The sequence below is a fragment of the Colletotrichum fructicola genome, assembly GCF_000319635.2.
Source record: "Colletotrichum fructicola Nara gc5 chromosome Unknown KSG_Nara_v1_contig04, whole genome shotgun sequence".
In the NCBI taxonomy this organism is placed as follows: domain Eukaryota; kingdom Fungi; phylum Ascomycota; class Sordariomycetes; order Glomerellales; family Glomerellaceae; genus Colletotrichum; species Colletotrichum fructicola.
This window is the reverse complement of record NW_027094054.1, coordinates 3,274,947-3,289,708: the sequence shown is the minus strand read 5'-3', so window position 1 is coordinate 3,289,708 and position 14,762 is coordinate 3,274,947. Positions and strand designations below refer to the sequence as shown.

At 54.9% G+C, this 14,762-nt stretch overlaps 3 protein-coding genes across 3 annotated transcripts; all 3 read left to right on the top strand.

Moving 5' to 3' along the window:
- Positions 1-1,465: 1,465 nt before the first annotated feature.
- Positions 1,466-3,292, top strand: sed4 (Tripeptidyl-peptidase sed4; the record flags this gene model as incomplete). The annotated part of the gene is made up of 1 exon (XM_032024948.1): positions 1,466-3,292. One exon carries the CDS (start codon positions 1,466-1,468, stop codon positions 3,290-3,292), a length of 1,827 nt encoding a protein of 608 aa, XP_031878402.1.
- Positions 3,293-8,463: 5,171 nt separating this feature from the next.
- opgH-1 (Glucans biosynthesis glucosyltransferase H) lies at positions 8,464-11,324 on the top strand (the record flags this gene model as incomplete). Its single annotated transcript, XM_032024950.1, has 3 exons — positions 8,464-8,922; positions 8,976-10,911; positions 10,966-11,324. 3 exons carry the CDS (start codon positions 8,464-8,466, stop codon positions 11,322-11,324), a joined length of 2,754 nt encoding a protein of 917 aa, XP_031878391.1.
- A 1,027-nt stretch (positions 11,325-12,351) lies between these two features.
- On the top strand, positions 12,352-14,491 carry CGGC5_v007710 (LIMR family protein; the record flags this gene model as incomplete). The annotated part of the gene is made up of 2 exons (XM_032024954.1): positions 12,352-12,662; positions 12,721-14,491. The coding sequence occupies 2 exons, from the start codon at positions 12,352-12,354 to the stop codon at positions 14,489-14,491; spliced, it is 2,082 nt and encodes a 693-aa protein (XP_031878408.1).
- Between the last annotated feature and the right edge of the window lie 271 nt (positions 14,492-14,762).

Sequence of the window (14,762 nt, the reverse complement as noted above, 5' to 3'; positions counted from 1 at the left end):
AAAGAATGCAGAGGCCGCTGTGACCATGCCATCCCGTTTGCTCTGCCCAAAAGGCCCGCCCGGCACAGAAACAACTTTACACATCTTGCCAAGAAAATAAGGGGGGAGGCAGGAAGGCCGCCAGTGGTCGGAAACTCCCAGGCACCATCCGTTCACGGGCACCTGGTGGACCCTCGCCCGCCGGGGCCATCAAATCCAAATCATTTCTCGGAAGGCGAAGGGGCCGTCGAGCGGTCATCTCCTGGGAAGAGAGAAAAGAGCACTCGGCCGGCAGTGGTTGTTGATTGGATCTACGGCGCTAGTAGCGCGGCTCAATTGCTTGTTTGCATGTTCTCTTGGCTTTTTCTTCCAGGGGAGGATCGCCCGGCGCAGATTGGCGGAGTGTTTCTCCCACTGCGACGATCAAGCTTTCGCAGCAGGATTTGCCAAGTGATGCGGCTTCATGTCTTGTTTCTCCATAATGCGGGCGACGGAGGCTATTCCGGGCATCTTAGGCATTCAAATCCGGCGTCCGGTATTTCGCTTTCCCCCCTGTCGAACCAGAGAACAACAAGCCACCGGTGCCAAGGACACGAACGAACGACAGGAAGGAAACCTAAGGCATGGCGAAAGATTAACCGCGTCAACCTGCAGAGGAGACGTAATCGAGTGGTCGTGGACACGGATGTGATTGACAAGTCAGGTTATCGAAAGACTTTTAGACTGACATGATTCACACCTTAAATTTCCAGCGAGTATATGACCATCTTCAGCCAAGGCAAGCGTTGAGTTTCCTGGGAATGTGGGTTGTGGAAGGCGATGGATGGCAAATAAGTGGCCGTACCAAACCGTGGGACGCGCGGGATCGATCTCCTCTGCTCCTGCACTCCGCGAAAAGGAAATAAGGTTTGGCGTTCCTGCATTGCGCTCCCTCAGAAAATACCTCTCTCCTCTGTCGGCTATCCCGCGGCCAGATTTGTATTTGCGTGAGGGCAAGGTCCAGGTTTCGAAACGTGCAGCTTGCACGTTTGGGATCTTGTAACCTTAAAGTCTGATCCCGCCGGTTGGTTGCCTTCAGACGAAAACCTGCGCGAGAAGGGCTGTACCTGCCCTACTGCGCAGCGTGATTCTACGACATGTACTGTCTGAACCATTACACCTGGCCCCGGTAGGGCCTTTGGATCGAAGGCAAACAGCAGTTGCAGTACTGTCCCCCCAAGTAAGAAGGAGAAACTGTGCCTGGGGTTGGTAGTTCGGATACAACCGTAGAGCCGACTGTCTTCCGACTCGTGATCCGTACTTCTAATCGTCTCGTCTTCTTGTCGACTTGCTTTTGGTTTCCGCGCCTCTTTCATGTGCCTCGTCGTAGTTGGCCATTGTCCCTAGTTGTGAATAATCTTCCAATTCGGCCCTTTGAGAGACGCGAACGACGACTCGATAATCCTCATCCCCTACCCGAGTCCATCCAACGAAAAGGCCAGCCGGAATGGCTCCTCTCAAGGCCCTCCTAGCCCTGGCGGCCGCCGCCGTCGTAGTCGAAGCCCGCCTCATGTCTCGAGCAGCCAACTTCGTCTCGGGCGTCTCGATGGTCAACATGGCCGCCGAAGGCGAGCAGATCAACCTCCAGATCGGCCTGAAGCTGCAAAACATCGACAAGCTCGAGCCCATGCTCAAGGACGTCTCCGACCCCGACAGCCCCAACTACGGCAAGTACCTCTCGGCGGCGCAGGTCAACGACATGTTCAAGCCGGCAGAGCAGTCCGTCGCCTCTGTGCAGGCGTGGCTCGCCAAGGAGAACGTCAAGGACGTCTCGTACACAGACGGGGGCCGCTTCGTCAACTTCGCGACAGACGTGGGGACCGCGAACAGGATTCTCGGAGCCAACTTTGCCTACTACGACGTCCAGGGCACGATGAAGCTGCGCACACAGCAGTACTCTATCCCCGACACCATGGCGGAGCACATTGAGCTGGTGACACCCACGACGTACTTTGGAAAGATGAAGTCGGACCCCGCGTTCGCGGCCTCGATGCCCGCCGGTGCCATGCCGCCCATGCCTCCCCCGCTGGCTCGCAGACAGGGACAGAATCCGCCGGGCGCCACGGCGAACTGCTCCAAGGCCTTCACCCCGGCCTGCTTCGAGCTGGCGTACAACTATGGCGCCTACCAAGCTGACCCCGCCGCCGGCAGCCGCGTCGGCTTTGCGAGTTTCCTGAACCAGTCTGCGCGCCAGGACGACCTCACGGCGTTCCTGACACGCTTCCAGCTGCCGCCGCAGAGCTTCAAGAGCGTGCTCGTCAACGGAGGCCAGGACCACCAGGACCCCAAGGGCCAGATCGGCGAGGCGAACCTGGACGCGCAGGTCATGGCCGCCGCGGTCAAGAACCTCCCCATCACTCAGTTCATCACCGGAGGCAAGCCGCCTTTGATCCCCAACCTCCGCACGCCGACGCAGGCCGACAACCAGAACGAGCCGTTTCTGGACTTCTACCAGTTCATGATGACGCAGGAGAACGCTGCCATCCCGCAGGTGCTCTCCGTTTCGTACGGCGACGACGAGCAGACGGTGCCCATCGAGTATGCCACGCGCGTGTGCAACCTCATCGGCATGATGGGTCTCCGCGGCGTGACTGTTCTCGAGTCGAGCGGTGACACTGGCGTCGGCGCCCCCTGCCGCGCCAACAACGGCAGCAACGCTCCCCAGTTCACGCCGACCTTCCCCGCCACCTGCCCGTACATCACCGCCGTGGGAGGCACGCAGGCGTTCGGCCCCGAGATCACGTGGGTCGCCTCCGGCAGTGGCTTCAGCAACTACTTCAAGCAGGCGTGGTACCAGGAGGCCGCGGTGACCTCGTACCTGGCGACGGGCATCTCTCCCGAGACCAAGAAGTACTACGAGCCGTTCGCCAACTTCACCGGCCGTGGATTTCCCGACATCTCAGCTCACTCCGCCAGCCCGCCGTTTCCGATTGTCAACGCGAACCGGCTCGTCGGCACGGGAGGAACGTCCGCATCTGCCCCGCTGGTTGCCGGTCTGGTTGGCCTTCTCAACGATGCTAGGATCCGCGTCGGCCAGCCGACAATGGGCTTCATGAACCCTTGGTTGTACAAGCGAGGATTCCGGGGCCTGACGGACGTGAACACGGGTGTCGCGCAGGGCTGCGGCGGTGTGGACTTGCAGTCTGGAAAGCCGTTGCAGGGCGCCGGCGTCATTCCCTTTGCAACATGGAACGGAACTCAGGGCTGGGATCCTGTGACGGGACTAGGTCTCCCTAATTTCGAGATGATGAAGACGATTGCTCTGATGAAGTGAGCGGGTACTCCTATAGACCAGCCATCGGTTCGCTTTGGATGCTGTGTACTTAGGGATTCATGTCAGAGGCTGATGTTCTTTCATAAACACGTTCAAACCAGGATTGGCTTAGGCACCGTGATATGACAATGCTACAAGCGCCCCGTGACTGGTCATCGGTGTGATCTGATGCGCAATGCCCTCCAGCCACTGCTGAAGCTGTCAACGGGATACCGTCTTGCCAACTGTACAGGCCGCCCAAGGGTGTACCCCCTCAAATGGGTTTCTTTTCTGTAAAGAGTGTCTACTTGACAATGCATGACGAAGGAAAGACCTGAAGCCCTGACAGCGAACCTGTGGTGAAAGGACAATGGCTTTGAAGGAGCCCAGAATCTTGAACTGGCGCCAACAAAGAGCGACCTTAATGGTGCCCCCAGGTAGTGCTCCATGCTAGGGAACGCAGATTGACCGAAGGCAACGTGGGTCAAGAAGATCCAAACTATCGGCGAGGTAGGGCTGGGAAATCATTTGCGTTATCTTGCGTGATGAATTGGCGAACCGGCTAAGACTGTTTAGCTAAAGCGCCTGCCAACCTTTGGTAAATGTCCTAGATGAGAACCACGGGTCCAAAGTGTAGTTATCTTGCTTTATCCTGCCTTTGGATCCATCGACAGCACCACGAAACTGCGGTGGTTGGCTGAGTACGACTGGGTGCAGCCTCCCCACCCATTTGTTTGGGGACGACAGAGTGAAACGTGACGATAACGAGAACTGCAGCTTTCCTTGGAAGCACTACGCTGCCATCCCAGTGACAGCAGACTTTGATATTGGACCCTGGCATATACTAGGCCTTCTATCAGACCGGCACTAGCCATTCAAATGTGAGGATAGCCTGACATGGCTAGGGTAGAATTTTCCGGGAGTGTGGACCAGCTCCGCGCGCGATAAGTCCCATGGCCCTGGGACCAGCTCCTTGCTTGCGAAGTTGGAATGCTAATTCTTTTTCTCGCCGGGCGCTCAGCCTGTCAGATTCCATCTTGGAGGTTAAATGAGGGCTGAGTTGGAGAGTCAGGGTAGCGTGTTCGTGGCTCGCGGCAGGGTCCGAGCCCAGGCACGAACTTCGCAATGGAGGTGACAGCTGAACCCTTAGCATCAAAAAGAGACTGTTCAGGGGCAAATTGGGCCTCCATGCCCCTGGAGCGCACCATCAATCCATATATTGGCTTTTGGCCGACGTAAATCCTGCCTCGCGGGTGCAAAAAGCAAGATATCTTTGAGCAGTGTTGAGCGATGGGATAACAAGCCGCCCCAGTTGACAACGACGAGAACTGACAGAAAGAGAGGGCCTTCTGACGTGTCTACTTCGCGATGATGTCTGCTTCGAGGCACGAGGTTTCCTGAAATAGCCAGGATCGAGGCCACGCGGAAAGCAACATGATAAGAGCTAGTCGTGGTTCGTTGCCTAGCGGTGTGATGGTGTCGGTCCAGACCTACCGGCGGCGGGAGGAGACGCTTGACTGCAGCCTGCAGCTTGACGGGGCTGACGAAGAGGGCCGGAAGTACAGCAGAACTCGTATTTGGTTGCACAAGTCGATAGCAAAGTTGGATCGAAACCGTCCACAATATCGATCTGTGGCTTGTTGCGGCAAGTTTTCCGACTTGGGGAGATTGAATGGCACGAATATGCACCCGCGGCGTGTGTTCGTCAATCGGGTACGAAGTTAAGCTGATAGCCCAATTTCTGCGTTAGGGTAGATATTGGTGCCGTTGAATCGTTCGTGGTGCGATTAGGTGCTCAAAGGTGTTTGAAACCAAAAGAGGACCACATTCTCTACAATGCAACTATGGATTCAGCTGAGAGTGTTCCAAGTGGGGGTCGGCAATGGGCCATTCGGGGCTTCCACCCTTGAACATTTGCTCTGGGTCATCGTCGGCGTGGTGTGTGTCCACTGTCGAAGACTCTGCTCATCGACCTAGCAAAGCTGGGCAAGAGTCAGAATCGGTTAGTTCAACATGGCAAACCGGGAGGTGTAAATGCGTGATGGCAATAGCGTAGCACGGGATCTGCACAAACCGTCTGTCGCTTCTTTGATAGCTCAAATTAACGGGTACCCCATGACATTTTGGCGACTTGCCACCTCTTCGATGACAACATGCGGCAACACAAATCTCATGCGTCTCGATGCATCTCACAGATGCAGGATGAACGGGCCGTTCTGTTGACGAAATGCCACGTCCAAGAAACGCAGATCCTCTCGGCGCTCGGCCTCACGGTCGAAGATAAAGCTCGTAAAAGACGAGAGGGTGACTGGATGGCCTTGGGCGATAGGCGGGCCGACGGACGGCAACAAGGCCTCCGCACTGGGGCTGGTCGAAGCAGGAACGAAGTGTTTGACTTTTTCTGGTGGCAGAGCCGACAACTGCTGGTTCTTTGATCGGCGGACGAGCCACCTCATCAGGACCATTCTTTGTTGGGAGTCGAGTGTTTCCACTTCCATCATTCAGCTAGCAGAAACTGCAGCGAGCCTGGGTGCCTGGTCAAAAAAGGCGACAATGATACGTCGGCGGGATGCGACGCGGCAGAGGCAATCAAATGGCCGAAAAGGCGCCACCATCGGGATAGAAGGGTGATGCGGCCGGAACTTCGTCCAATATTCCTGGTCGTGCAGCACACCAGTTGATATAAACGGGACGACAGGGCATCGGATTCGTGGACGACGGCTGGGCAGCAAAGATGGGTGCATGCATAGACCAGGGGGCAGCGGAAGATTTGAGCGAGGAGATTCGTCGCGGCCAAAGAGGGAATGGTAGGCTGGCGTAGTGCCGGCGAGCTGAAGACGGCATAGATGCATATATGGAGCGGGTACCTGCACCTCTCTCGTCCCCGGCCAATGGGCATCATTCCATGGCCACGATAGGTAATAAGCCATCTGGTGCTATTGCATAAAGCAGGAACCACCCCTGGAAGACACCCAGCAAAAGAGACTTCGCCGGATGCGGGATCACCGGCTGGCTTGGGATCTACACGACCGTCCTCCGTCACTGCCTTTTTCTTCTTTTGTTCCTATCGTCCTTTTCATGCAGTTTCCAATCTAGCTTGCCGTCTTTGCCTGCCAGCTCTTGCCGTCCTGCCGTCTCCCCCACGTCTCCCGCATGAATACATACGAGACCACCTTCGCAGGCTTGCATCAATACGGCTTCCTAATGTTGTTTGTTATGCCGGCAAGGACACGCACAATCTCCTGACACGCGGTGAGCTAAGCTAGACGTCGCAGCTTCAGCAAGCCACAGCACACCCACCGACTTTCCACACTACTCTTCTGACCCGTCTCATTATCTCTCCCTCCTATCTGAACAATACCTTCGCTTCCAAAAGTAAGCATTTGGAGGCATACACCCCAGTCCTTCTCGCTCACTAACAAATCCTCGTCCCTGAATATCTCTGAGGCCGCCATGACCGAATTACTTGGAACTGTCAAAGTACCGATTTCTCGCGGCAAGCGAGCGCCTAGAGTTTTCTATTTGTTTAGTCACAGTGGCGAGTGCCAACTCACAACTCGCGAGATCAGAACTCTCGACGACCTCCGATTCAAAACCCACCGTTGAGAACGATTCAAACTCAGTTTCTTTATGAAAATGGAAACATGACGCCAGGCTCAGCATCTTTGTTACGCGTACGAGGCATCGAGGACATCCCACTAAACGTGGCGACCGAAGCCCAGGTCAGAGACTCTTCGACTCAGGCGGGTGTGAGACTCCCTTGTTGGTTCTATTCTTCGTACAAGTGTACTAGATAAGGTTACCGAGACCTCGGAATGGCCTGGCATGTCTTGTTTGTTCCCTCAGGGGTCTGGGTTGAGTTGGACTTGTCGTCTAAAAACAACTGCCTTGCACTCAGGGACGGCGCTACTTTAGCGCTGGCATCTAAGCCGACCGGCGCAAGCCACATAAACAAGCGTGGTGTCTCAGTGGTCCAAGACCTCTTGGAGGCTGAACTCGCGGCAAGCCTTTTCTCGAAGCAGAAAGGAGGCAAAAAGCACCTTTCCTCTCTAGGCTACAGACAGTTGCTGGTGGTCTCTGGCTTTGTTTTCTCGTCCCAGCTTCAAAGCACTTCCTGAAGCCTTCGCAGCTTCGTCGTCAACTAGGAGGGCGCCAAGTCAAGGCGGCCTTCGACGTTCCTGAGCTAGATGCACCGGGAACCACGATCCTGTTCCTGATTACTCTATTCCCCCTTCTGAGCAGCATTGATCAACGAAACGGACCCTCGGAGGAGAGATGGTTCCTTCCGGGGAGATCTCGGCGAGGCAATCGGGCATTACCACCAAGACGGTCGGTCTGCTTCTTTCCCGATATCGCGTACTGGCAGAAATTGGGCTATCTATCTGCATCCTACGTCCTCCCGCCATCCCGGTGGATATCGTTGGCCATCCCGCCTTGGCCATTTCATGACGGCTGCATGCTGTGCTGAGCCTGGGCAGGGGATGCCGATAGACTAGAGCGTGTTTGGCTTCACAAGGGTGCAATGTCTCTTCTCAGTCTAACGGCTTGGCTCGGCGGCGCTTGGGTAGGCAGCGTTTACGCGATAAGGACTCGGCCTGCTTTGTCGCCTCGAGCCACGCTACTGCCTCACGATGGGCGGATGTCCCTACCGTCTTTGTGCTTGCTTACCCGTCTTCCATGCAGCGCACGGGTGGCGCCAGCTTCTCATAGACGAAGCCATTCGATGCCGCTTGTCATCAATTCTCAGCTAACCTGATAGTCCGTCTCGCGCGGGTGACTTAGACCGGTGGAACCCAACTTCACACCGTGGCTTTTGAGTCCAGCCGTTGTTTGTTCCCCTCCAGACCCAACTCGAGCATGGCCTCTCGTTGCCGCCGCCCCATAGTTGCTGTGGTTGTCGTGATGGCGGTGCCGGCCAGGCCATGCAATATTGCTCAGCTACCGGTGCCCCCGTGCATGCGGCTTAGGCTAGCTAACCTTTGTCCTGGACTTACTTGCTGACCTTGCCCACTTGAGAGGACTTTGCATTGAGGCCTTCTCAAATATCTCTCTCCTCCTTCCCATCCCCTGGACGACTGAGCCTTCCTCACCACCATCCACTCACTTACGGTGTCTGCGTCACTCTTTCTTTATCCAGACGCTGGAAGTGGTTTGACCAGCTTTGGTTCGTTCGTTTCAGAGATTATCACGAGATGCATGCTTTCAAGTCGTACCTCACGCCTGCCCGGGCGGCAGGCTCCGAGTCCAACAAATCCACAAGGCAATCGAAGCCGACTCCGTCGACACCACAGCACCGACAACAGTCTTCGGGTAACACCCTGCCTATGCCGTCGAATGCGACGCAGTCATCCGAGAAGCCGGGGCCGTATCGGAGCCAGAGCACCAGGACATCCGCCAGGCAGTCCACCGTGAGCTTGGCTCTCACTGCTGGCATGAGAGACAAGCATGCGAGCAGCATTATCGATCTCAGAGCTGATGTAACGGTGCACGGCATGTACCAGGAACAGCTGAGAAAGGGTTACGCATCGGCATGGAACCTGGGCGAGGGTATCGTCCTCAAGAAGGGCCGCAATGACTTCGTCTGCGCCCCTCCTCAGATGCAGACTGTCCCCTATGGATTTTTTGACATGGTTGGCCAGCTCAACGTCAGCGTAAGTCGGAAAATGACACCCAGTCACATAATGTTAGAACTGACATAGACTAGTGTGCCATGACAGTGAACACTCCTGTCATCCAGTCCATCATACAAGGTCTTCTGAACAGCAGGGAGCCCAAGGACTCCGTTGCTCTGGAAGGAGGGTTGCAACTGCAGGTCCTTCCAAGGATGACCGACTTGCCTAGATGTCAGAAGCATCAGTATGCGGCTTTCGTCTTGGATCCGCCTCTTCTGGTGGTATGGGATGACGATCCGAACAAAATTTTTGCTAGGCCGGAGAGTATTGAGCAAATGATCATTTCGATGATTTGGAAGACCGATGATGGCGAGGAAGATGACGAGCCAAAGAACGAGAAGGCGATCGACGTCAACATAGAAGAGCTTTCCCCGGCAGCTCTTGAAGAGGCACTCAAGGCTGAGGTCCGCCCAGTCAGACTGACCAGCTCTATGATTGTCGCCCTGGCTCTGGGTCTGTCCATTGCCTGCTTGGGTCTCGGCTACCGAAATCTCGCATTGCAATCGACGATCGACGGCGACTACACCCGTTGGGCGCTCGTTGCCGTCACGCCCGCCACGATCTTTATCTCCCTGTTCTTCTTCCTAACGATATCCACCATCATTTTTCAGTTGTTCGGCCCTATATCTGGGGTCAACGCCAACGCTAAGAACTATTCTGGCAAACCACCTCGTCGGTTGAGCCCTAGTGCAGGCGAGCTTCCTCACGTCACGATTCAGATGCCTGTCTACAAGGAAGGCCTCAACTCTGTCATCAAGCCTACAGTGCTTTCCCTCAAGGCTGCCATCTCAACTTATGAGATGCAGGGGGGCACCGCAAACATCCTGGTCAATGATGACGGTATGCAGCTCATCGATGAGGATGAGGCCCAGGCCCGCAGGGAATTCTACGAGGAGCATAACATGGGATGGACCGCCCGTCCTGGCCATAACCCCAACCCCAAAAACTCCGGGGAGGAGCCGTTCATCCGCAGAGGCCGGTTCAAAAAGGCCTCCAACATGAACTATGCCCTCATGACTAGCAACAAAGTCGAGGAGAAGCTCCTGGAAATCCAGCGCGGTAGCAAGTGGGGCCAGGAGAGCGAGGACCAAGTCTATGCCCAGGCTCTCACCCAAGTCCTAGAGGAGTCCGAAGGTCGCACATGGGCGGACGGCAACATTCGAATTGGCGACTACATTCTGCTCATCGACTCTGACACCCGTGTTCCCCGCGACTGCCTCCTCGACGCCGTCAGTGAGATGGAAGCTTCTCCCGAGATCGCCATTCTCCAGTACACGTCTGGCGTTATGAACGTTTCAGACTCCTTCTTCGAGAAGGCTGTCACTTGGTTCACACACATGATTTACAGTGCAATCACGTTCGCTGTTGCAAACGGAGACATCTCGCCCTTTGTCGGTCACAACGCTGTCTTGCGGTGGTCGGCTCTTCAGGATGCCGCGTCTTACTTTGACGAAGAGGATGGCTATGAGAAGTTCTGGTCCGAGTCCCACGTGTCTGAAGATTTCGACATGGCCCTGCGCCTTCAGACAGCCGGATACACTATCAGATATGGTGCCTACACTGGGGATGGCTTCAAGGAGGGTGTCTCTCTGACGGTCTACGATGAGTTGGCTCGTTGGGAGAAGTATGCGTACGGCAGCAACGAGTTGATCTTCCACCCTCTCCGCTTCTGGATCACTCGCGGGCCCTTCACCCCCCTGTTCAAGAGGTTCCTCTTCTCCAAGATTGCGTTCTACAGAAAGATTACTATCTTGGCCTATGTTGGTACCTACTACGCCATCGGAGCATCTTGGCTTCTTACCCTGTTCAACTACTTCTACACTGGATGGTTTTGGAATCAGCTGGACAAGTACTATCTTGATTCATTCGCCACCTATTTCTCCATCATCATCGTCTTCCCCCTCGTCGGCAATTTCGCCTTGGCTATCCTCCGCTACCGCCTTGGCCAGAAATCACTCCTCGCAGCCTGTAAGTTATCTCTATTCTCACCAGTACACTTGCGAATGCTAACATAACCTTCAGTATGGGAAAACTACAAATGGATGCCTATCTTTACCCTCTTCCTCGGCGGTATCTCTCTTCACGTCTCGAGAGCGCTCCTTTGCCATTTCTTCGAAATCAACATCCAGTGGGGTGCAACTTCCAAGGAGGTGGAGAATTGCAACTTCCTCGAGGAGATACCCAAGATTATCAAGAATTTTGCAGGCACATTTTTCATGTGCTTCGCCTTCACAGCGCTTGTGATTTGTGGTTATTTCGTCTTCCCAGAGCAGTGGCAGATCAGAACCTTTGCGACCATCTATCCGTTGTGCAGCGTCATTGTTTGTCACTTTGCGGTGCCGGTCCTCCTCAACCCGGCGTTGATGAAGTTCACTTTCTAAGAACGACGACCCAGTTTATGATGGGTTTTCTGGCATGAAAATGGGATTTATAGATGGAGTTTACTTTGGCAGACATTTCTGTGGGATAGACAGTTGGCATCAAGCGATACGAGCCACTCCTTTTACCATTTCTTAATATTAATCCATCATTATTTTGGATACAACGTGACCCAGCGTGCATGTCTCTTTGCTATCAATTCATATGCCAGAAAGTCTTGCACATCAAGTTCAAGAAACTAACATGGGATTGGGTCGGAACACTGCGTCTGATAATGAGGCCCAGGACTTGAGTGTAGACAACCAAACGCCGTGCATAAAACGGGGCTGATTGACCTCAGATGCATGATGCAAATGTGACGGTATCAAGGGCCCGACGCAACGGTTGCAGGCAGCATGGCTCAGGTCTAGGCCAAGGTAATACTGGATCCAGGAAAGGCCGGGGAATGTGCGAGAGAAACTTTGGAGATCATCAACCTCGTGTGCGAGTTCAACCACCACCACCAGGAACAGGGGGTTGGAAACTTGATCAGGACTGGACCAGAACGGGCTGTCCAACTCCAAGAGGCAAAAAGCGGACCCGTCGGGAGCCAAAATTGGGCCTCGCAAGTCTTCATCAATTAAAATGGAGCGTGCATTGCCTGGTGGATTCCAGAGAGTGCCGTGCAGATGACGTAAACCGCCCTCGAGATAAGGCACCTTGCTGTTTGCTTGCGGACCTTCCAACACTCCGGGCCCGTGCACATGACCCTGTTCGCGCAGCGGTTGTGTGGTTGCCCCTGTCAAAACACTTTGCTGAGGGCGCTCCTTGGTATCCGGGAGCCTACAATGGTGTACCTCACTTCTCTACGGCACCCTCCTTCTTCCATTGCGCGTTGCGAACTTTTCGTCCGCCCGCCAAATCTCACCAACGCCGACTCTTCCAGCCCCAGCTCCCGATGATCACGAATTAAAGAGCATCACAGCATCTACAGGTCGAAACGAGCATCGCACCGCATCCCATGGACACGCCCCTGACATTGCCGACAACATGTTACACATCGTGAGCGCATCGTCGCCAGTGCCCTCTGAAATCTTTGCGCTTCTTGCGCTGCTTTCCATCTCAGTCATCGTCCTCTTCATTCTGCGCCACTACCTGCCTCTACGAACCACACCGGCATTCTATCTTGTGCCGATCTTTTTCGCATTATGGCTGCCCGCATGCATGGTTTTGTTAGTCCCGATCGACCTGGCTTCGAGCGCGAGAACCGACGATGAGGCAACCCGCGGCGTCTGGCTTCCCCAGCGCATGCTGTTGGTTTCGTGGAGGATCACTTACTGGCTGACGTTCGCGTTGACATGGTATGGAATTTTGCCCCTTTGTTGTGTGTGTGCCATATACTGACGCTTTTTGCGATAGGTTTATTCTTCCCATCCTGGGCGAATACTCCGACTCTGGATACCGCGAACCGCAAGACAGCCTCAAGTATTCACTCCGACAGAATGCACAGTACCACGTCATGGTTCTCGGCACGGCTGGTGTCGGCCTTGCGTACCTCTTCATTAGATACCAACCTAGCATTACGACACTCAAGACCTCTTTCATGGCGCTTGCATACTTTTACGGTTTGGTTTTTGCGATATACCTAATGGGTCACGGTCTTGTTTCGATACCCCGACGGCTCTTTCGATACTCGTCTATCAGTGGGCGACTGCGGAGATTACAGATTCGGGCCCCGAAGTTGTATGAGAAGATGGAGGACTCCCTACTGAACCTGGAGGATGTCGAGTTGCAGGTGTCAGAGCTGGGCCGCCGAAAGACCGGAAGCGCCGTCAAGTTCAGCGAATGGATCGACGAGCTCGTCGAGAGCGCCAACCTTCCAGAGTCGCATCCCAGGTCGACGATGGGCGTGGCTGTCGAGAGCCGTTCTCTGCCGACTGTCATTACGGAAAAGTTCATGGCGGATTTGTCCAGGAAATTGATGCGGGCTCGACATGCGCGGTCCCGCTACGTGAACGAATGGAACGATCTTTTGAAGGAGGCCGCAGAGACACAAGCTATTCTCGACTCTGCAGCCTCCAAGAAGCTCGAGTTCGGTGCGCCGTCACCCGACGCGGGATTCTGGGACCGCTTCACCGTACATACACCATATACCCGATACCTGTACTACTATCACTGCGAACCGTACGGCGCCATCTTTCTCGGAGCATTTCTGGCGGTGGCCTCGGCCTTGATTGTTTGGTCTGAGGTGATTAAGGCTGCATTCCCTCAGCTGTCAGTCATCCGCCTTACAGTTGTTCATCATTGGGTCGGCGAAAAGGGCCAGGTCGGTTTCGCCGGTCAAGTTATTTCGGTGCTCTGGCTTCTGTACATGTGCGCAGCTACCTTTACCACCATGACCGAGGTGAAGACGTGGCGAGGACGTGCTCTTGTCCGACGCAATACGGCTTACGAGTCGGCTTTCTGGTACGCTGGCCAGGTCGCCAAGCTGAGCGTCCCTCTGTCCTACAACTTCATGACATTCCTGTCTGAATCCATTTACTCAAAGACACGGTTTTACGGGTTCCTCGGTCAACTCATCGACTTCACCCCCATGGGTCGCTGGGCCGACTACCTGTTCCCCATCTTCGTTCTCGTCCCCGTTGCTGCCACTCTTTTCGGCCTGTATGGCAAGATTAAGCGCATGTTCGGGTTCGGCGGGGACTTCATGGATGATGATGAGGGCGATGGCAGGGTGTTTGGAACCGGGTCTTGGAGAGAGGGCAGAGACTTGATCGAGCGTGAACTAGGCGGTAACTCTGCCTTGCGACGACGAGAGGAAGCTTTTGCACGGCTTGAAGTTGGCGGAAGGTCCGCACCTGTTTTGACCATCCCAGGGGCACGCACTGGCGCGGCAGCGTCTCCAGCGAGGTCGCCTGTTCGAGCCACGCATGATCGCCAGCCTGGACAAGCGTCTCGCACAAGACCGTACCGGGACGAGGAGCCCGAAGACGAAAACTTCTTTGAGTCTCTCGGTCACCGCATGAAGAACACAATTGACACGTTCGAGGCCCCGCAATGGTTCCAGGACATCAAGAAGCCCAAATGGATGGGTGGCGATGACGACGAACCAGGCAGCAGCAGCAACGGTGGTGGTGTCGAGTCAGACATTCGCCGATGGTTTGGCGGAGAAGGCCGCGTAAGACTGTAATTGTCTCTAGGGGTTGCCTGGAGCCATCCTTTTCCTTTTGTTCTTTTGGATCATCATTCGTCGAATTCGAGTCTCTACCAAGAGCTGGGGAGAACATATCGCTAGGAGTTTCGGCTTGAGATCCCGCGCCAGAGGATGAGACGGAAGTTTGACCAGTCTCGCGCACTTCCCTGTATAGACATGTTGTAATAGCGGCGAGACCGCCGTACGTGTACGAGATAGATTTACTTTTCATAGACTCTTGCAACGAACTATACAACCAATTGCCAAT